The 24,362-nt window shown below is 35.8% G+C and overlaps 1 protein-coding gene across 1 annotated transcript in view; it reads left to right on the forward strand.

Annotated features, from left to right (window-relative positions):
* The window catches only part of DPP10 (dipeptidyl peptidase like 10), a 599,711-nt gene that overhangs the window by 483,933 nt on the left and 91,416 nt on the right, over positions 1-24,362 (forward strand). The window contains exons 8-10 of the mRNA XM_055316192.1: positions 5,138-5,258; positions 15,405-15,559; positions 23,435-23,532. Of these exons, the coding sequence (XP_055172167.1) occupies positions 5,138-5,258; positions 15,405-15,559; positions 23,435-23,532 (374 nt within the window). The remainder of the gene's footprint in view (positions 1-5,137; positions 5,259-15,404; positions 15,560-23,434; positions 23,533-24,362) is intronic.

The following is a 24,362-nucleotide window of genomic DNA, read 5'->3' on the forward strand; positions in this document are numbered from 1 at the left end:
GTTAAGAAGACACCGTTTATCATTACATTCCATCTTTAAAAAAATAATAATAAAAAGAATCACCTGTTCATGCATACATGCCAGACTAATTTCTATATCACTGTCATTATTTTTTTATTACAATTGACATTATTGGTGGTACTTTTTTATATATAAATATATGATTACATATACATATATATATATATATATATATATATATGTAATCAAGTCTTTTTAGCATATTTTCCCAGTCTTTTCTGTTTGGTTACCTGTTTTTTATTCCTCTCTCATTGTATATCCACCTTCCAACACATGCACCCATATTAAAAGGGTAGCATGTGGGACGCCTGGGTGACTCAGTGGTTGAGTGTCTGCCTTTGGCTCAGGGCATGATCCCGGGGTTCTGGGATCAAGTCCCATATTGGGATCCCCACAGGGAGCCTGGTTCTCCTTCTTCCTATGTCGCTGCCTCTCTCTCTCTCTCTCTCTCTCTCTCTGTGTGTCTCTCATGAATAAATACATAAAATCTTAAAAAAAAAAAAGGCTAGCATGTGTCTTTCCAGAGTCACAGTTATACATAAACATATTTATGTGACTGTATAATTTGTATAGATACACAATACATATGCATATATGTATTCCTATAATTCTTTATATTTATTTATTTATTCATTCATTCATTCATTCATAAATGTTATAAATTATCACTGAATCAGTCTGGCTCATGTTGGCTAGACCAACTGCCAAAGGCAAAGGTTTTCAGTACCTAACTACTGATTCTCTCATTTTTACAGAAAGTAACTAGAACTCATATGGCTAAGAAGCTTAGAAGACTAGTTTGCGAGAGGGTCTGGGAAATGTGAATTTGGAGCTTCTAATGGCCCACTGTAATCAAAGACTATATAGGGGCAGGCATGGAGCTGACTAGCAATAGACAATGGCCAATGTATATATGCTGGTTAGGTTACTGCTAGTATAAATTTGTATCAGTACTGTCATTATTTAGTGCATTAAATAATTTTTGTGTCTTTTGTCCCTCAGTAATATCTTGGCGAACCTTCTCCAAGTCAATTCATGTAATACTACTTTGTTTTCCACAAAGCCTGAATGTTCTAACATGATACAGATGAATCATAATCCATCCAGGCATTTGCTTTGATGGGTTTTCACTTTGACTCTTCTTTTTGGCCATCATAAACACTGCTGAAATAAATATCATGCATCAGCATTTTCTACACATTGGTTCTTTTTTTTTCTTTTTTCTTTTTTTTTTCCTTACAAGATGAGGTCCCAGGTTTGGGATTGCTGATATAGACTATGTTTTGTTTTCAGTTGCCACATTGCTTTCCCATATGGGCATACCACTTTGTTTTCACAATCAACATAGGAAAGGACTCCTTTCACTATATCCCTGCCAGCAGTATTTGTTATCTGGGATAGTCTCTTAATTGCATTTTTCCCCAGAAAGCAAGTCATAATAGAAAGCACCTCAAATGCTATCCTAACTAGACTGTTGCAGATCCTCTAATGCCATTATAGTGCCTGGGGATTTTTGAATGATTCACAGTTTTCTAATTTAAAATTATGAAAATCAAGGAAGGTGGATTAGCTTTATAGCAGTATTATAGCAAAAATAGGTCTAATATTCAATTATATTCATGTTTTATTCTGTGTTGTTTTTAAGCTGGTTAAAAGTTCGTAAGAGTCTGCTATTATCAGGCTTTGTCTCTGGTTAAATCAGTCACAGTAGGCTAATTTACATTGTAATTACTCTCACTTCCAAAATCTTAACTTTTAACATCAAATGTTCATTTCTTGCTATGTGTCCATTACAAGTTGGCTAGGGGTTGGGAATGAATTTACTCCAACCTTCTTCACCCAGAAATCCAGGCTTCTGAGGTGTCCACCATCAGAAGTATTCCTGTTGATTGTGGCAGTGGGAAGAAAAGGTGAAAAATTGGCCTTTATATATAAACTTCTGCAAAGCAGTGACACTGCTGTGTCCAATCACTTGGTAATGACCAATATCAACTGATACATTGACTAATTTCTTAGAACATATATTATGTATTTCTTGACTTATCATGATTCAGCATATAGTACTTCAGTTGCCTTCTTGTTCCCTTTCTGGCAACTTTACCAATTTTTAGTTATTTTTTAAGTACATTAAGACCACTGATTTTGAAAAACTAGGTAGTTGGCTTGCTATCTAAATTGAAGAGTAAAATGGTCAAATAGCTATGTATTCCTATTTGTTATTTATGTGGCTCTTTGAAGGCATTAATTAATGGCATCAAAAATATTATGACAGCTTAATCAACATTAGGATAAATGGCATTAGTGTTTGTCATGTTTTCAATGTCATTTAAATCTAGTTGCAGTCCTTGATGATTGACATTTGGATCCAGTTTAATTTCATCAGAGTGCATATTTGCACTTCTCATATTGTTAAGCTAGTAGTTTGTGACTATTATTTGAAACTAATATAACCCAAGGAAAAACTTTAGCTTTTTAAAAGAAGTTATAAGATTATAAATGTACACTTTCATGAAGGCAGTCACTAATGTCACTAGTTTTTTGTCCACAGAAAAAAGATCTTATGGACATTCCCTGGTATTGCAGCTTTCAGCAAATAGCATTAAAATTCTGATTCCATATTGCTTGTTCTTTTACATTGAAGCAGATGTCAGTTTCATATGGATTCTGAATATCATCCAATCTGTTCTTCAAATATAAATGTAATTACTGGTCAATGGTTTTGGATAATTTATACATCTGCTAGAATCGTGGAGGTTTTATCAATTGTTTTGACTTAGAGTTTGTTCCTTTCAGAAAGCTGAGGATCTGGAGCTATATTAGTTTGGACTAAGTAACCTCTGCTCCTTGGAATAGCCATATGAGCTTAAGTAGCATGGGTGTGGATGATCTGAACTGTTACTGCTCACAAGTCCTAATAGAAGGTTCAGATACAAAAAGAGGATTCCTTCCAAGTAAGGAAGACTTTGTGTGCCTATTTCACATTCTCTTTGTGAAAGGCAAAAGAAGGTAGTATACAAAATAGGTAAAGCTTAAGCTTTAGATGGCTAGAATAAAGTGAATATTTTTTTCTCTATTACAAGAAGTTGTAATTAAGACCACCTTCTGGGATATCTGAGTGGCTCAGTGGTTTAGCGCCACCTTCAGCCCAGGGCATGATGCTGGAGTCCCAGGATCCAGTCCCATGTGGGCTCCCTGCATGGAGCCTGCTTCTCCCTCAGCCTGTGTCTCTGCGTCTCTCTCGCTGTCTCTCGCTCTCGCTCTCTCGTGCTCTCTGTCTCTCATGAATAAATAAAATCAATCTTAAAAAAAAATAAGACCACCTTCTATCCAGTTTTAAGACCCTTGATAATAGTTCTCAAACTTCTGGCTACATATGACCCACACGGTTTCAATAATTATTTCTTATTTCCTATTGTCACTTGAAAACTTTCTAAATGAAAGGAAACCAGTAAATATCATTTGTTATTACCTCTCCTCTTCCCACTATTGGTACTAAAACTACAGCTGTTAATATTCTATTACTCCTGGTCCATATTTTACCAATATAACATGTAATACTGGTCAATAATTTGTGACAGTTTATACATTGGCTTAAGCCATATAAGTTTATTTTGATTTAGAATTTGTCACCTCCATAAAGCTTAGAATTTTGAGCCAAATTATCTATCTGTAGTAACAGTCACATGTATTATATGCTCTACATTCATCATGTCATGGATGCTTCACAACAGATCTCTAAGGCAGGTGTGAGACTTATCCACATTTTATAAAAGGAGAGGACTGAGATTTTAAAAGGTTAGGAAAATTATTAGAGTCATTTGTATATTAAATTTAGGCTGCCTGTTATAAAGCCCTCTCTTTTAAACAACCTGTTATAGCTTTCTTTCTCCCCACCCCACCCCTCAAAAATGTGTATTTTGGCATTCTCACCTGTGATATAAATGACATGAAGTGTTGAAATGATTAACTATATCTGCTCATTGTTACATACTTGCCAAATCACCATAATCAAAGTAGAATATCAATGAAATTTTCTGGATATTAAGATTGCTTTCATCATTTTGCACACTGAGATTTAAAATCTAGGATCTCATAATTAGAGGATTATATCAGAAGTCCTGGCATTTGCTCTGTTTGCTATTAGGTAATGGTCCTGTAGCACGCTAGAACACAAGGCCTCTAGAACATCTTCTACCTTTTTAGAATGTTCAATGTAGATAGTAATTTGGCTTCCATTAGACAATATTCTACTGCCCCAACATATAGACAAAACATGGTTCTCTGAAGGTTATATTATAATACAGGCCAGCAGTTTGAAATGTTTGGCATTAAATATATCTATCTGAACATGGATTTTAAATAATTTTATCCTGAATTATCTCTATTTTGTGTAGACAGAGCCTGTTTAATTTCTGTTGTTCCTGTTGTGGGGGCTATTGTTGATCCTAATATTATTTTGGAATGCTTTGTGATGTGTTGAAATTAAAAGCCTCTCCTGAACTCTCAAGCACACAGTTACTATTACTGCTATGCTAGTTAGAAAAGAACTGCCAGTGAAGAGTGGGGCATAGCTAGGTGTGTCCCATTTATCAATTCAAAGGAATTTTGCCACCCTTTGCTTTCATCAGAGTATTTGTGAGTCGAGCTGGATGGAATCAGAAAGATTCCGTAGAGACTATTTTTATTGATGAACAAATCCTTTTTTGTAATAAGATCCCAAATTGAAACTTTTCAGCTGTGAGTTGGCTATTACTAAAGTGACATCTATCATAGTTTATCAGTCTCTTAAGTGTGCAGTGTTAGCTCAAACCCAAATCATTTTTGTGGCATAAAAAAAGGGATTAAGCAGATGAACAATTGTTGTTGAAACTATGGATTTAAAAGCTTCAGTATTGGTACTGTGTAATTTCTAAATGACAATTTGATATTGATATGATAAGGCAACAGCCATTAATAACTGAAAGCGATGCAAATGTAGGTATTAAATAAAGACAAACTAAAAGCAGGCAAACAATACAACACTTGGCTCTTCAGCAATTATTCTATAGTATGAGTACTTAGAAAGCTTCCTAATGTGTTACATTTTTTGGTTTGTTTTATATGTTTCTGGATCCAGATTTATATTTTTGAAAATAATATCTACTATCAACCTGACATAAAGAGTAGTTCATTGAGACTGACATCTTCTGGAAAAGAAGGAATTATTTTTAATGGGATTGCTGACTGGTTATATGAAGGTGAGTTGACTAGATTTTGTTTCAATAGAACACAGATGACCTGTTTTTATACAAAATCTGTGAGAGAAATATGTTCATTCTAGAACAATACTTAGAGCTCCATTTCCTCTTATTTCCTCTCAAAACTGCCTCCATGCTTTCATGTCTTTGCATGTGCTCATATTTCAACTGGTTGTGATTCACATCTACCACATTTAGGGTGTGTGTGTGTGTGTGTGTGTGTGTGTGTAGACACACCCATACATATACATACATTTTGTTCAGGCTACATAGATTTTATTTTGGTGATGCTTAACTAATGAAAGTGAATAATGATCTTATGTCAACTCTGGAGTTAGATGCTAAATTTTTCTGACTATAGAAAAGAAGAAACAAAAACTTCTACTGCTCAAAAAATGCATGAAAGCCACTTGATTTTAGTCATTCCCATTAAGAACAGTCTGTCACATTTTAAAAGCCATTGCATGGGGAGCAAAATAAAACCCACCTAAAGAATTATTTGCAATAACTATTGAATCAAGTTTTCATTATAGCTGAGAATATAAAAAGGAACCAAGTAATGAAAACCTCTATCCAGCCTGATCATGCACCAATTATCAGCTGGGTTGTAGGTACAGATTTCCTGGGAAGACTCAAGGTGTGAGGTTAATACCTAAGTTTCAGACTCTGCAACTGATCTTGGCAAAATATGTCAAGATTTAAAATAAGCTAGTCATATTTGATTAGAAATTATAAAGCTAAGGCTCATCTAGAAAATAAATTTTATTTATTGAGCAATATTGGCAAATGCAATCTTTCTATCTCAGAATCAATATTTTTAATTCTATAAGAAAAGTATATCACTTGCCTATTCATTTATTCATCCATTCTGTCATTGAACATTGAACATTGTTAAAGACTTACTATGTTCCAAGTATTTGTAAGGGTGCTGAGATATAATAAGAAACAAAGTACTTTCAGGACCTTACATAAAGAAAAACATTTAGCTGGGTGGAGCTATTTTACTAATGAAGAGACACTGTAGCCTTTGGGATCTATACACATATGTGTACATGTATGCTTATATATTTTCTATGTATATACTAGCATCAAATAATAAAGTATTTTAGAGGCCACAATTTATTCCGAGGAGTAGTGATAGCTACTTTGAAAATATCAACAATAATTACGCTATAGATTCTTAAAAATTCAAACACAAACTGATAAGTAGGGTTCTTTCATTCAAAGTGTCAGAAGCTGACTCTGGCTTTCTTATTTCAAAAGGATAAATTGTTGAAGGAGCCTCAGATGGCTCAAGAGATTAAAGAAATAAGTGGAGAACAAACTTGAAACTTGGGTAATTCCAGGAGTCTAGATAGCAAGAACTAACCATTTCTTACAGAGAGGAGCTAGGTAAGAGATACACTTTATCTTCAAAATATTGTTGCTACTATGTGAGACCCAGATGTCAGTCAGTGGAGTGTGGCCAGAAGTCAAATCACAGTAAACACAGAATTCTATGAAAGAACAAAGGAGACTTAGCCCATTCTAGGGATTTGCAAACATTTTCCTAAAGGAGAAACCCTCTGAGTTGAGCCTGAAAGATTAAGAACTATAAGAAGAAACTAGGTAGGGAAATAGCCCAAGTGTCCATCGACTGATGGATAGATAAAGAAGATATAGCATATATATATATATATATATATATATATATACAATGGACTATTACTCCCCCATAAAAAAAGAATGAAATCTTGCCATTTGCAAAAATATGTATGGAGCTAGAGAGTATTATGCTAAGTGAAATAAGTCAATAGATAAATATAATATGGTTTCACTCATGTGGAACTTAAGACACAAAACAAATGAGCAAAAGAAAAAAGAGAGAGAGAAAAAGAAGGAAACTAGAAATAGACTCCTAACTATAGAGAACAAACTGGTGAACACCAGAGGGAAGGTGGGTGGAGGGATGAATTAAATAAGTTATTGGGGTTAAGGAATCCACTCACTGTGATGAGCAGTGGGTGCTCTATGGAAATGCTGAATCACTATATTGTACATCTGAAACCAACATTACACTGTATGTTAACTAATGAGATTTTAAATATATTTTTTTAAAGAAGAAAGTAGGTAGGGAAATCTAAGCAAGGGTTAAGAGCTTGCAAAAGCATAGCTAAGTTAAATAGCATGGTGTGTGCCTTGAGAACTAAAGTCTGCTCGGTATTATTGGGTCATAAAATTTGAGAAAAAGGAAGGCAGCAAGAACCAAGGGATAGGGACCCTAAAAATAACCTGGGATTTCAATTATTTTTCCACTAGTAAATGGGGTAACTAATAGAGCTTTTCAAGTAAGGGAGTGTTAATATCATATCTTCCATATAAATAGATCATTTTGACTACAGTACAAAGCTGGGATTGAAAAGCAGAAGGAACCAGTGAGCAGCTGGGAGGCTTTTCTAAGTTCTGCTGAGAGATAATGAGCAATATTACTCGGATTAAAGCAGTAAGAAGGAGAGAAAATTCTAAAATTGATGAGGCAGTGAATAGATATCTATCTTGGTTAAATGGTTGGGGTGCAGATGAGAGGAAGTCCAGAAAGATTCTTTGGGTTCTAGTTTGAGTCACTAGTAACAGACACAGTGAGCAGGCATTCATAAGAGTGGTGGGTTTCAGTGGTGACACGGTGCTTCACAGTGTGCTGGCTTGCTACCTTGGGTAACAAACTGTGATCCTTCACATCGAAGAAATTTTAAGTTAACTTAATGTAGAATATACGACCTTGACAACTGAACAGCATGCCCTGGGCCTCTGTCCTTTATGTAAGGCTTTATATAATTTATAACATTACATTTTTTTAGAAAATGTCAGAAGAGAATTTAAAGACCATTATCTGACAGTTATTTTCTTAATTAGAGAAGAAAATTCTATATATTTGGGTGGAGAATGAACACTGTGTTAGGGGATAGGTAGGACTAATAGGACAAAAACTCTGGAAAAATTAAAGTTTTGGCTATTCAAAATAAACTCAGTCCTTTGGGCTCTTATGTTGTAGGTATACTAGCAGATCCTAAATGTGTTATGTGATGAAGCCTCACAATGCTAGCATATTTAATCGTTTACTGAAGAAACCAAGACCCAGGGAGACAGGTGACTTGGACATGGCCTCAAAGCTCATGAGTGCCGGAGCTGGCACCTGAATGTGTGTCCTCAAAGCCAGCACTTCATCCTGGTCTACTCTACCTGTTAGAATTCAGTGCTTTTCCTCATTCCCTAAGGGATGATATACATTATGGACCTAAGCCATTAGATTTCACTGATCTGTTTCCTCAGCCAAGGACTCTGAACCCTATTGACCATGGACTTACTTCAATTCTTGCTTTATTTCCAAGAGAAGGGGTAGGTTATATCAAGGGAATCAGTGTTAAGGTTTGATACAGGAACTTAGGCCATTCAGATGTTACTGATTTTTCCCTCACGCATCATCCCCAATCTATGTTTCAAGAGTCCCACATGTACCTTCATCTCCCAATACCACTTTGGTTTTCCAAAGGTGCTAAAAACTCCCAGATTCCAGGCTTCCTCTTTTCCCTTTATTTCACTCACCACAACACAGTGACATCTACTAGGGATGCATATGATCTTCAACAGGTATATGTGAGATACTCTAGTGTGGAGATTTCCTTTTTTGTTACTTTACAAAAAGATTCAACTACAATCTGAAAAGATTCAACTACAATCTGAATTAGTATGTGTGGAAGAATCAAGAAGTAACACTTAAAATTTCCACTTACTTTTTTATTTGAAATTTGCCTTTATCATAGAAAAAACAAGATTTGAGAAGGAGTCACATAAAAAATAATAAAGTGGTTTTTTTTTTTTTTGTGGCACATTTTAAAGGCATGGCTTAAACTTTTTAGGTCTAGGCCAATCTGTGAGTGTGGCTCTTGATCCCAATCACAGGCACTTATGTTGACTTTTTAAAGTCTTTAAAAGTGTTATTGTAAAATCTCCTTGTTTCTATTTCTAGTAGTATTCAACTCCTAAGGAAAATAAAGGCAAATAAAATGTGTTTTAAAGAGTCAGTGAAATTCAGAAGAAAAATAAAACATACTTAAAATGAAACATCATTTTAAACACAATTCACATAAAATGCACCTAATGTCATTCATATGAATTGGAACATTTAAAGTAGTAAGTTAGCTAAATAAAATATCAGATGAATGGTTTGTTTAAAAAAACAGAGTTCACAGCTACCAAGTCTACAACTTTGAAAATTTCCATAAAGTATTGAATCTTAAATAGAAACAAAAAACGACTATCACTTTAAGTTATATGAGCATATAAAATATTGGAACTAATGTGCCTAAATGATTTACAAATGTGTTGTTAAGGAATTCTTCTGTGATATTCAGTTCAGGATATTGAGTACATATATCTTTCCAACATTACCTGAGAGCAGTATGAAGAGGAATAGGATTTCTATGTTTCATACATTTCCAACTTAGTGGAATGAAAAACTGTAAACACATTTTACATAAGCAACCATTTGGAGCATGGTAAATAGAACTACATGCCTACATACCAACTAGAAATGTAAGTAGGAATTAAGTCTAATGGGATGGGGAAATATAGGGTGGCTTCATAGAACAAATGGTATTTGCACTGAGCTTTAAGAATTACTAGAAAAGTGAGAGAAAAAAATGACAGCATAAACAATATCCTTATCAACAGATAGAGATTGTTACATTTTTTGGTTGTTTATGAAGAATAGTGCAAAATACCTACTTTCACTTTTTTATGACTTGTCTTGGACACAGGAAATTACATTCATCCATTCATTGATTCTACATATTTATTGAGCACTTACTAAATCCCAGTAAAACTGGACTATGACAGGAAAAAGAAAAAAAAAATAGAGATGCAGCCATGGAAGCCAGAGGAAGATAGACTAATAAAGCTGAGTTTCAGGAGGTCAAACAAACTAAAAGATCCCATAGTTACTGTTGAATTTGCTACCAGAAATTGATAAGAGCAAAATCAGTTAATTTGTGGTACCAAAAGCAAGATTGCAGTGGATAGAGGTGTAAACAGGAAGTGAGAAGGTTATGCATATAGACAATTCTTTTAAGAAACATGACAGTGAGATACAGAAAATAAAGGGGGGGAAAATGAACCATAGACCCATATGGCTGGCAGTAGCATATTCAGGAAATCTTATCTGCCTAAATTGATAAACTATAAATGGATAAAATCAGCTTACTTTCCAGAGTAGCATGTTAATCTGCATGCAATGATTATATATTAGTTTTCGGTAAGTACTTTGTGTTGAGGCTATGTTTTTAAGTGTCTTTGATATAAAACAACATGTGTTGAAAACTCCATCTGTTTTGCAGTGAGATTCTCTAATCATTGTAATAAAGACAAAGAAGAACCAAACCTTCATTGACATGGAAAGGAATGCAATTTGTAAAAATACATTATTTGTAAATAATCTAATATAATTAACACAGGAAGTTTCAGTCCATGAGTAAGAGTCCTTATTAGTTACAATTGAAGAACTGTGTGTGTTATCCAAGAGAAATCTTAGGCAGATGCATATTAAAGATTCTTTTATTTACCTCCTTCCCATTTCAGTTAGCTTTATTTTGGGACCTGAAGGAAGTCACATAACTCTTTGTGTGTACAACTTTACTATTTTAACATTTGTGTAGGAACAACTTTAGGTATAGATCATTCTAAAATAAAGTAGAGTAGATGATACCTAGTTTCCGCTGAATGGTGCTCTCAAATCTGGGCCATTCTTACTCTTGGGAAGTACTTGCACACACATACTTAAGCACCTAGGATACAGCTCATTTCTTTAGGAACCCTGAGTGTTGATTTTAGACAACACAATCTGATCTCTCTGTACCTTCAAGTTTCATGAGACCAAGAGTTTATACTCAGTTTGGGTTCAGCCTTTTTTTCCCTCAGTGTGTCATGTGGATGACTCATGTCTCCTCATAAGAATTTTAAGTAATTTGTACAAGTCAGGGACAGGATTACAATTTGGAAAAAAAAAAGGCCCATTCAAAGGAATATACACAATTTTATCTATGAAGGGGCCACTTGTCAAAGACAAGGGTTATGTAGCAACTTGTAGCTAGTAATGATTTCGTCATTAACAACTGCAGTGAGAAGGGTAAGCTGTTACTAGAACCTAGAAGGAAGGAATCCTATAGTTTCTGCAGTAACAGAAGCAGTAAGTTTTGGCTGAGGAACATAGCCAGACACACATGTTTCTAACAGGTGAGAACCAAGAGAATAAATACCGTGCACTAACTTTATTCTCTTCATTTGATTTGTCTGGTTTCACACTGGCCACAGCCAACAAAAACTCAGAGATCATGGGGATATTATTTATTCAAATAAAAATTTCATGTCCTTGAAAGAAGACATGAAGTTCCATCTGCTACTGTTTCATTGTAGAGTAGTATTAGTCCAGTTTATATATCTGTCTGAAATTTATAACTACAGCCAACACTTTTGTTTTCATGTAAGGTTTTGGGGCAAATGTCCCCATTAAGAAAAAAAAAAAGAAAGTTGTCATAGGGCCTTAACTAGTAATCCTGGTTCCCTCTGTCAACTACTCATTCCTTTTTCCTTTTACCTTCTGCCAGCATTTTGACTATACAGGTCATTTGCCTGGTGGGATCAAACCAAAATTTTATCCCTGCCAAATCTTATTCCTTTGCTTCTTTTTCCTAGGTTCCTACAATTTCAGTTTTCCATTGAAATGGAATTTGAAATGTGGAAATGTAGAATTGGAAAATGAGATCTAGTTGGACAAAGGAGTATTTGTGAATCTGCTGAGTCCAGACATACTCTTCTTTGCTCTCTTTTATATAGTGAAGACACACATTCTTCCTGGCAGATAAGCTTAAACATCAGACACATAGTGACTATGCATTCTGTTAGTTTCTTTTTCCCCCACTCCTTTCGAGCCCTACATGGTCAGGGGGAAATTTCAGCTTCCAATTCAAAGGATCTGCTCAAAGGAGCAGAAGTATGACGTTCCCACCCTTAGGTGTTAGGACTTCTAAACCCACTGATCTCCTTATCATGAAGAGAAGAAACAAAATATATCCTGTGGGGGTAATGGTGTGATAGTGATAGAGAATGCTACATTTCTACCATTTGCTTTCTGGCTATGCAAGAGTGACACTTGCATGCTGTATGGGGACATCCAGACTTCAAGATTGTTATAGTGTCAAAACTGAGAAAGAGAGAGACTAGTTTGTGCTTCCATCAAGCCAGAGAACAGTGAATTTCATGGTCCGAGCCTCTTGACCTTCTTTTTGCCATAAAATATTTTCTGTTGGGTGGTGATGTAGTGTGGATTATTGTGGTGATGGATAAGCTATTCTGTAAATCCATGAAGAGCAGTGGTAACAGGATTTCAAGCAGCAGAGGCATAGCTATACTAGACTATGTGTCTATCTTTGTAATGACAAAATGCTACCCCTTCTTGATGGAAGCTTCCTGTGTAATCTGCCTGCCACCAGGTAGCCAGCTGGTCCTGCTGTGAAATAATGCCATATCAAGTTTAATGACAGCCCCTATTATTGGCAGGTAGTGGTGGGAGCCAAAGCAGACTGACATGAGCTCAGTAGTCATATTGTTCATCTGATTATCCAGAGCCAACTCTGCTATGGATGTGTTCTGGTGGATATTTAAATAGGACACTAATATCTACATATTTTTACATTTTTTTACCCCTCTTGATAAGTCGATGCAGTTATCTTTCCCTGTACTTCCTTGTCATTAATTTCCATCTTCCCATAACCCCAGTCAGGCCTTTTATTAGTTACTGTGCATGAGTCAGGATAGGTCCATGCTTCAAGCCAATTCTCCTTCCACAAGAAGTGAGAAATTAAATCTTTTTTATTATTATTATTTTATTTATTTATTTATTTATTTATTTATTTATTTATTTATTTATGATAGTCATATGAGAGAGAGAGAGAGGCAGAGACACAGGCAGAGGGAGAAGCAGGCTCCATGCACCGGGAGCCCGACGTGGGATTCAATCCCAGGTCTCCAAGATCGCGCCCTGGGCCAAAGACAGGCACTAAACCGCTGCGCCACCCAGGGATCCCAAGAAGTGAGAAACTAAAGATCTTGTTCAAAAGTCAGCCGACTGGAAGAATTTATGTTTACTTTAGTCTTTTAGTGCCACTCTTCAGGCTGTAGTACAGAGCTTATCCAATTCTAGACCCTCCAAGTATAGCACATACACACACACACACACACACCCATAAACCAGGCCTGCTTTTGTTCTTGCCCTGCCAGCTTATATTAAAAGCACATCTTGAGGTTTAGTTTGAGCTGGAAGAGAGAGAGTAAAACAGAACATGCAATATTATGGACATTTTACTTACACATTCTGTCCCAATCCCTTCTATTTTATGGTGGGATGTTGCTGTATATATTCAGTTTTATGGTCAGTGAATGAATGAGATAACAGTCAGTTCATGATGGGTAGTTTGGGTTCCACAGCCACTTGGTATCCTGTGGTCAGGCTAATTGTTTCTGCAAGAGCCCAGTAGAGCTGCTTTTGAAAAGGAGAATATTTATCAACACAAGAGGAAATGGCCTTCCTTTAAAGCTTGTAATGCCTGTGTTTTAATTGCCATATAATGAGTGCCAGAAGCTCCACACAGCATCTCTGTTTACCATGCACAATTACATTAGCATTGTTATCTGCTGGGTCACCAGGTAAAGATGGGCGGGAAGGTTGTCCCATGGCCTTGATCTGCTGCATAGTCCTATCCTGCAAAGGCTCTGCTCAGAACAGAAAGCTTTATAGGTTATCTGGGAAGTAGAACAGGACAGCATATGTGAATATGTTTTAAGTTGTTATTCAAAATCTGAAGAGTCTATTCCCACTTTACTTTTGCATAAGTACGATTCCAACAAATTTTCTCTCATTTTAGAAAAACTATCCCAGTAAATGCTATGGTACTAGATCTCTAAACTCTCCTCTAAGGATACAGACTCTTAAACATTATAGGAATTTATATTTCACTCTGCCTTAATGCAGAGAATGTTTAGCTCCCTTGGATAGAGGCTGCCTCTGTCAGCAAGAAGGTTTGTGGGAATTTAGGGGTTTGACATCTTCAGCCATAAAATTAGACACATATAGCAACATTCCACTCCCTTTTCTGAGTCTCTTACTGGTATTCATCATGGTATCTGTCAGGGTACGAAGTTAGCACATTCAGTAATCTGAAGACGTTTTATTTATAAAAAGACCACATTTACAAAGTGAAATCATGAAGGACAGAGCTATGATCTAGACTAGCAGCAACCAAGCTATAATCACCCCTGTGACCACAGAGATGAGCCATTACAAGATAAAAAAAAAAAAAAGGAAAAAAGAAAATTTCACAGAAGAGACTGCATTGACAGGAATAGTGACATCATTTAAAGCACACAGCTAGACTGAAGTGACATTTCAGGATAGAGCCAAGGGAATATATACTCTGACTTTACTCTCCTCCTTCTAATCTCTTGCCATCATACCATAAAGGCTGTGCCCTGGAGGGCATGGTGGCCCTTTTGCTATAGTTCACCCATATTAATTTTCTGGACCAGAAATCAGGTATAGACAAATGAAGAGTGGATCTGGGGTCACATGAAAGATATCCAATATATTTCTCATTCTCTTTCTTCAGAGCTTAAAATAGTTTCATGAATCCAGAGGGGATTCAACTTATTCAATGAAGAGAGTAGATATTTAACTTGTTTGATGATGGAAATATGACTGAATGCAAATGTGAATAAATGGTGACAAAATACGGTTTTATGCCATATTTCAGTGTTCACTTTCTGTTCTTATTGTTTTTATTCCAATAGTGCTTCCATTTTCTCTGTTCATGTTGCTGACAGTCTATGAAATCCTGGCTTCATTGCTTCATCATTCTTTCCTTCCATTCTATCTCTTATCCTGTGACTAAAAGGATAACTCAGAAATAGATAATTCTCTTTGACATTGATAAAAGCAAAATCTGACACATTGTATAGAAAAAAAATGTCTATGTGCAATGGAGGTTTCAAGGACAGATGTTTGTGGGTCACTGAGCCCACATCTCTACAGTTGGTTTTAATAATACTCATTTATTCTAGAGGAACTTCTGCATTCTCACATTGCCCACTGGTGGTCACCAGATGGAGAAAGGCTTGCTTTTCTGATGATAAATGATTCGTTGGTGCCTAACATGGTTATCCCTCGATTTACTGGAGCGTTGTATCCCAAAGGAAAGCAGTACCCATATCCTAAGGTAAGTAACGTGGAAGTACTAGTTTTTTTTCTCTCTCTCTCCACACCAAGAACTTGATTGATACTACCCTTCATTCATGAACAAGTTGTCTTTGCAAAAAAAAAAAAAAAAAAAAAAAAAAAAGGAAGCTTTTCTTACTGGTCAGACTCCTCTTTTAGAGCTTGCAATAGCCTGCACACAGTGTTCTGGTAGGAAGAAGGAAGAAGTAGAGATGATTCAGGGCTTGGGAACTGCCACTTTTGCTGCATTTTTTTTCTTTGATTCTTTCATTCTTGTTTTCCCTCACCTTCCCAGATAGAAAGGAGATGAAGGCCAGCAATGATGCCAAGGTACAGGTTTCTCCAAAATACATTCTGTTTGTTAATATTTGTTATATTATAGTTGTTACTAGGTATTATAAGGGAAGAAAAAGTCCCACGGTCAAATAAGTTGAAAATTCTTGTTAAAAAAAAAAAATCCAACTTCTTGCAGATGCTTTCTTAGAGCACTTAATATACTATATGTTAATGTGCATTATAAATCTCCCATAAAAATTGACTAAGCATAAAGTATCTCTAGTAAGGGATAGACTAAGCATAAAGAATCTCTATAAAGAATAGACTAACATAAAGAATCACCGATAAAGAAGAGACTAAGCATAAAGAATTTATTAGTATTAGTATTAACATCAGCATTATTTTGGCAGAGCATACTCTGGAACATACTTTATAACATGATGGGGTAGAGCCATAGCCAGGCGTAGCTAAGATAGATAGAATTGTTTTATTGAGTGAGGCAAATATGGAAATCTTGCCCAGTGAGCAACACTATTTTCAAGTAGAGAGCAGGTTGCAAAAGCATCTGGAGTGTAACTATTTTTTTCTCTTGCATGGCGTTTTTGATAACTTGAGGTCTCTTTTTTAAAATGCATTTCTCCTATGTTTATATTACAAAGAAAAAGGCTCATGAATGAGGCCGCCTGTGTATTAATCACATAAAGAGGTCTTGTAGGAAACTTTTTAAACTCCACTTTATACTTTTCAGCTCTTAACCAGGTAAGAGATGGCTGCTAACTGATTTAGAAGCTATTTTTAAGCCATTCCTTTAGGGAGCTGTACTCTTCTGTTTCCCAAGCACAATAGGTTTTATACCTTTCAACTTGTATGTTACATTAATTGGGCAAGGTATTGGACAAATTACCCATCACACAGATTATTCTATACTTGCAGTGAAGGCATGGTTAGGGTAGGCATGACTTTTATTTTCCTGTCTTCCACCAGACTCATGTTACTTAAAGTAGGACAAGGAGGAGGAAGGAAGGGATAGAGGGAAAGAGGGAGGGAGGGAAAGAGGGAAGGAGGGAAGGAGAGAGAAAAACAGCCTTGAATATAGAGAATCAGGAATAAGAAGAATGTTTCCTCTGTGAGATTCTGTACCACCTGTTTTTTTTTTTTTTTTGTTTTTGGGGTTTCTCCCCCTGTCAATCTTACCTTCTTTCCATAGATTGTAGTATTAACTGACTGGCCTATAGCTGAGAAGGACACCCAGGTTGAGAGGAATCTGATCCTGTGATTTGAATTATTATGTTTAGGGTCTTCTTTGGATATAAATTAGAAGGCACATATACTTAGTGCTGGATATAAATTAGGCACATGTACTCAGTGCTGTTCAGGAGAAAATGGCAACCTGACCTAACAACAACAACAAAATGATCATATTCACCAAGAGATTTTTTTCTTGTACTTCATGTACATGACTTATGAATTCTCTAGTATAGATTTAGTCCTGTTTTATGAATGAAAGTTTGTTCCTCTGTAACACAACTGTACCTGTCTTCCCCCCAGAGAATGAGTGAGAAAACTTCTCCAATGTATTAATTCTCACATAATTTGATTTAATTATGATAATGAAAGTTCACCTTGACCATTTATTTTTTAAGCTTTAATTTATTCATTAGAAAAAGGGAGAGAGCAAGCACAAGCATGGGGGAAGGGGTGGGGGACAGTGGGCAGGGGGAGAAGCAGACTCCCCGCTGAGCAGGGAGCCCAAGGCGGGGATGGATCCCAAGGACCCTGGGATCATGACCTAAGCCAAAAGCAGATGCTTAACCAACTGAGCCACCCAGGCACCCCTCACCTGACAACTTAGATACAAAACAAAGTGGCATATTATGAAAAGCGTATGTGAATAGGCAAATATTCACATACGACTATTCAGTTTGTCCACTGCACAAAGCAAATAAAATCAGCCCCAGGGAAGGAACAACTTTTTATAATTCATTTCGCAAGAGGAGTGGGAATTTTAGGACTCACAAAGAAGAGCCTTACACAATACGTGCATTTTCAAATTGCCTTCTCGGTTAGGGGCTGCTGGCACTTGAACTTGGACACCCCTAGGCCTCATAACTTTAACAGACTAAGAAACAAATAGATAAATGGCAATGTCTGAGAAAATGTAATTCAGAAGATGCTGTGTTGACAAACCTAGACACTTTGTTACTAATAGGTTATTATTTAATTATTTAATATTTCTTAATAGTAAAACTGGGCCTAAATTAATGTTTGCTATTGTACAAGTCATGTTTGCTAATAATAGGCTTCGTATTTTCAGAGACAGTTTTCATTTCCTTTTTTTTCCTTTATTTGGACGCCCTCACAATTACCTCTGTTTACAAATGGACAAACCAAGCTCTCTCAAAGGCTAAGTCCTTTTATAAAAGTCACAGTTCTTTTGAGAACAGGGAAATAACTCAAATTTATTGATCCTGCCCCTCCCTGTAAAACTATGAGAGGTTAACCTGTATCTCTGAAGACATAGCTGGAATCAAAATTAACTTTATGTGAAGTTAACAAATTCATGTGGAATTCTGTTTTCTCCATTTATTCCTAATGACTTGGCTATATATGAGGTGGGATATACACAGGATTCTTAAGTCTCACATCTAGATAGATAGATGATAGATATATAAGAATTTGTAAAACAAGGTAAAAGGCCCAAGTATGTGTTAATGACTACAATTGAGGAGTATTAAATGTAAAATAAAGATAGTTATTCTAGTAGACAAGCCAAGAGAAAGAATCCTAAGTGCTCAGGCATTTTTTAGTAGGAATCCCGGCCCAGGGACTCAATAAAACAGTCTGGGCTTGATCCTTGTTCTTAGATAAGTTTCAGTATCATTTTGGATATATTACTTGAACTTTGGAAGTCTTATTATTTTCTACTCTGTTTTTTTTAAATGTCTGTTAGTTCTTCCACTCACAACTGTATTATTTTGATTTGCTCTTACTTTTGTAATAAACCTACAAAAAGTAGTACTTTAGACATTGAAGTAATTCACAGAGTTACACTAAATTGTGCCTCAAATTAAACTAGATTAAAATGAGTGCAGCAAATACTCGATGTGGTCAGATTTACTAATGAAATACTTACACTAAACAAATACATTTGTATTTTACTTAATTCAGCATGATTCAGAACTCATAAAATACTCTATCATTAGCAATTCAGCACAAAAGAGATGCACAGTTCTATGTCAGTAACCTCAGGTTAATCTTCTTAATTAAAGCATTATCTCATTTAATGACAATTTAGTTGCCAGTAAAATAAGGTTAATTATTATTGAGGCTTGTGTTTCAGAATCTTAGAGGAAGGATTCTGTAGATATGCAGTCTTTCTGGCAAATGTGACTGTAAAAAGCAAATAGACAAACTCTTCTAATTTGCAAACTATTGAAACGATCCAAATATTAAAAGGTACAAATGAACTTGCAATGTGCACTTAATTTCAAAACTCCATGGAGAGATAAAAATCTAATTGAGATTATAGAATGTTGGATGGCTGAAATTTAGAAACAGCCTGATGTTTGCTTTTTGTCTAAAAATGGCCACATGTATACACAACTTTTAATTTGTTTCCCTGTAAAAGCTAGGATATCAGTGATCCTATCCAGGTAAAAGCATACCAAGCTGCAGACATTAAAAAATAATTCCCTTAGTATGGTAATAACCATATGTATCTTTGACAAAATATGTAATAAAATTATTCATCATTGAAAAGAACTGACAAAAAGATCAAATTTAATTTCTTTTTTTTAATGAGCTAACTGAAGAATTTTAAAAATAGGCAGAATTTTTCACCAACTAGAAAAATCAGTGTCTTAATGAGATTATCTTTTTAATTCAGTACTATATACTATTTTAGACTTAAAAAAAATTAGACTTTTTAAGGACCCCTGGGTGGCTCGCGGTTTAGAGCCTGCCTTCGGCCAGAGGGGTGATCCTGGAGTCCCACCTCGAGTCCCACATCGGGCTCCCTGCAGGGAGACACAGAGGGAGAGAGGCTGAGACACAGCAGAGGGAGAAACAGGGATCACGGCCTGAGCCAACGGCAAACGCTCAACCGCTGAGCCACCCAGGTGCCCCAATTTTAGACATTTTTATATATGATCATCTTGTTAATCCACATAACAAAATTATAAGATATTTATAGCTACAGAAAGGAAACCTACTTTGGCTCAAAACTTCTGACTTGTAGACATATTCTCAGTGAAGCGTCTCATTTTTTATAATCCAATAGATTAATACTTAAGGATCTTTAACATCTTGCCCCCAGTTATATTCAGTATATTGCAGTCAAAATGTAAACCCAGGTTTCTCTGACTCATAGGTTAAGCTAATCCAGTTCTCATATTTACCAGCACTATCAGCCTCATCTGAGAAACTGTTAGAAATACAGATTCCCATGTCACATGACATGAGAAATACTGATTAAATCTTGTTAAACAAGCCCTCCAGCCCTCTGTAATTCATTTCTTTCTTTTTTTTTCTTATTTTTAAAGATTTATTTACTTTAGAGATAGCATGAGTGGAGGGAAGATCAGAGGGAGAGTACAAGCAGGTTCCTGAGCACAGAGCCTGTTATGGGGCTCCATGCAGGACCCTGAGATCATGACCTGAGCCAAAATCAAGTTGGACGCTTAACCCACTGTACCACCCAGGAGTTCTCTGGGTAATTCTGATGCAGGTTAACACCTTTGATAACCACTGAGCTGTAATATATATTAGTGTGTGTGTGTGTGTGTGTGTGTATTATTACATATACTAGTAATATATTACTACTAATAATATATTACTGAAAAATAGACGTGTCAGTGTCTTATAAAACTTGCACACAAAAAAAACAAAAGATAAAAAAATAAAATTTGCACACAATTATGGTTATCTGAGAGTCTTGTTAAAATACAAAATCTTAGGCCCATATACCTAGAGATTCTGATTTTGAATCTGTGTTTGGCCCAGATTTGTGTTTCTAAGATTCCAGGGGATGCTGATGGGTGCTGCCAAAGATCAACACTTTGAATGGCACTACTAATTATTATGTCCCAGCTCTAATTTTTAATATACCTGGTCAAACTAGAGAAATGGCTAGATTGAAAAATATGGATAAAGCCAATATTTTCAGGGAAGATCATGGCAGTTCAATTGAAATGGGAGTGATGTGAAAGGGAACTCAGTGTGTATGGTAGGATGCTAAATTGCCCAAGACAAATGTGCCCAGTTATTTGAGGGTTTTAGAACAATGAAAAGCTTTATAAAATCTGACACCAGAGCCTTCTCTGTGAGACAGGATCATAGTTTATCTTCCAAGAACCCCTTCACTGTATGAACTATTTCCATAATATCTCTTTATAGCTTTGCATTTTTACAGTAAAGGATTTTCCTAACTCCTTTATTTGGCTCAAAACTTCTGACTTGTGTATGATGTACCACCACAGATGTGCTTGTCATTTTTGTTTAAGACTTTATTTTTTATGGTGGTTTAAGCTTCACCACAAAATTGAAAGAAAGGTACATATGCCCCCTGCACTCACACATTTAGAGAGCCTCCCACAATATCAGTACCACTCACTACAGCAATACATTTGTTACAGCTGATAAAGCTACACTGACACATCATAATCACTCAAAGTCCACAGTTTACATTATAGTTCACTACTGGTGTGGTATATCCTGTAGGTTTGGACAAATATATAATGACATGTATCCATCATTATCGTATCACACGGTATATTTCATTGCCCTAAAAATCCTCTGGGCTCCACCTATTCATCCTTCTGTCTTCCCTGCCATACTAGTTGTATTTAACAGGCTAACAGTACTTGAGGACTATAATGGACTATTGATGGAATATATTTTGTTGCTTCTGATCCTGTTCAACTTTGGATTTTGTCAATGCCAATTATCTGAACATGGATTTTTCTTTCTCATCTTTAAGTCACTTTTATAATTCTCCTTTGATTCTTGTCAGTCTTCTATTTTGACCCACTTTTAATTTCCTTGACTTTCTTTGTACATCTCATATACTCTTCTCCTGAAATCTCAGCCACACTCCAATGACACATCAGTACTTTGTTTAGGAACACACTGCACCACAAGTAGTCAACTGAATCTATAAATCATTTATTGATGTAAGCATTCTCTTACTTATTCAAACTGCTTGAGATATATTGTGAAAAGATTCCTTTTTTGCCCCCTACTAATTCACAGTATATATAGAAAAACTTTGGGGGCCTTTTCCTGGGGATGAACTGAAGGAAAACCACAGCAGGGAAGGGAATCCTGGGTTTAAATATTGGCTTCCTCAGTTATTAGATATCCATCTTCCATGGTTTGCTTAGCTTCTCCATTGTTATCTGGAAAATGGGTATAATTTCATCTTTAAACAGAAGTAAGAATATTTAGTAAGATAATTCATGTAGTGCCTCCACTATAAACTATGAGCCAGAAATATACTAATGCTCTAGACTAGTTATTACCTATTATCACAATCCTTCTACTCATCTAACTATGTACTTAGTGAGGGCAGACTGCTCTGTGGTCCACCACTTCCCAAGGTACACTTTAACACCCCATCTAAGGGAATCCCTGGGTGGCTCAGTGGTTTAGTGCCTGCCTTGGGGTGTGATCCTGGAGACCCGGGATCGAGGCCCATGTCGGGCTCCCTGTATGGAGCCTGCTTCTCCCTCTGCCTGTGTCTCTGCCTCTCTCTCTCTTTCTCTCTATGTCTATCATGAATAAATGAATAAATTAAAAAAAATAAATAACACCCCATCTAGTATTCACTAAAGTTTAAAAGGAAACCTAGGGAGAAGGGAAGGAAAAATAAAATAAGATAATAACAGAGAGAGAGGCAAACCATAAAACTCTTTAACTATAGAAAACAAACTGAAGGTTGCTGGAGGGGAAGTGGGTAAGGGGGTATTGGGTAATTAGGTGATGGGCATTCAGGAGGGTACTTGATGTAATGAGCACTAAGTGTTATATGCAACTGATGAATTACTAAATTCTACCCCTAAAACTAAAAAAGAGAGAGAAAGAGAAAGAAAAGAAAGAAAAAGAAAAGAAAAAAGATAGTAAACCTATGAATTCTTAGTGCAATAGAATGGATTAGGTATTGGGGAATTTTAACCATGTGCCACCCAGATTGGCAAATCTTATTTTTTTATATTTCTTATTTTTTTAATTAGTCAAGATTTTTTCTCATGGCATTTCTTATCCTATAATATAAGTAGGAGCTTGTTCTACTAGTTGTTCTGTAAAGCCAGCCCTCCTGGTGTCATTCTAGGGAAAGAACATAGTAGCACTGCCTAATGAATAAACTCATCTTGATTTTCCATCACCTTTAATTGTCTGACTAAAATGCTTGAGAAACAGCAATCTACAGAAACAATTGGAGGCAATCAGGTTGTTGAATCTAAAATCATTTCTACTTCAGAGAAATTAAACTTTTTCCCTGTTCTAACACAAAATTGTAAAGGAATCACACCACATTTTCTTTTTTTCCTCAATATATTTTAATGCTCAATATATTTGTATTACAACCTTCATTTTCTCAAAGGCAGGTCAAATGAATCCAACCATCAAATTATATGTTGTAAACCTATATGGACCAACTCATACTTTGGAACTCATGCCTCCCGACAGCTTTAAATCAAGGTATGCAATTTCCATTTTACTTTTACTTGGAAATAGTTATTTTTACTTCAATTATCATTTTGTTGCAATTTAGAGAGATGTGATCAGCTCAACAAATCCACTTGAAAATAAATATGAGGTTGCCCTATTATTGCAGGAATGAACTCATTCTGTGTTTCTTGTTGTTCCCAGGGAGCATTTAAAGTTTCAAGGTGATTAGCAGCACCACAAAATGACTAAATGTAGTAATATTGAGAATTAGACTTTTTGTAGGAGATGTGACAGGGAAATAGGGGCAAAGGATAATTTTCCATTGAATGTTCTTCCTGAAAATAGTTACTCCATTTTTTTAAAAATGGTCCTCTTTAAATGAGTACAATCTTGCTAGAATTTGTATAATTATTTCTAGCAGAAATTTTCCCCCTAGCTTGGGAGTGATTCCCTAGCTTTCTTCCCCAGGCAGGGAAATATAATGAGATATGGTTTCAAAATATCCTACATAAGAAGCTTTCTTATCTAAGAACTTAGAATGGAGAGAAAAGAGACACATTCTATGTTGTAAGAAGCATAATTTTAATATTAGTAAAATCTCCAATAACACAAAATTAATAATCATGTGGATTTTGAAATTCAGAGTGGTCTTAGACTTCAAGGGTAGTCTTTCAAATAGTACAACCCTTTGAAATTTAACAATGGTCCTAGAGATGGAATAGGTAGCTGATTTAGGAAAACACTTTCATGCTATTGAATGATATGGGGCTAAGCTCAAACTTTGTTTTGATGCCAGCAACAATCAGTGCTGGGGGACTGATTCAAATATAAATTTCATTAGAAAGTTGTTCCATTAATAT

Source organism: Nyctereutes procyonoides, unplaced genomic scaffold (assembly GCF_905146905.1).
Source record: "Nyctereutes procyonoides isolate TBG_1078 unplaced genomic scaffold, NYPRO_anot_genome, whole genome shotgun sequence".
Classification (NCBI taxonomy): Eukaryota; Metazoa; Chordata; class Mammalia; order Carnivora; family Canidae; genus Nyctereutes; species Nyctereutes procyonoides.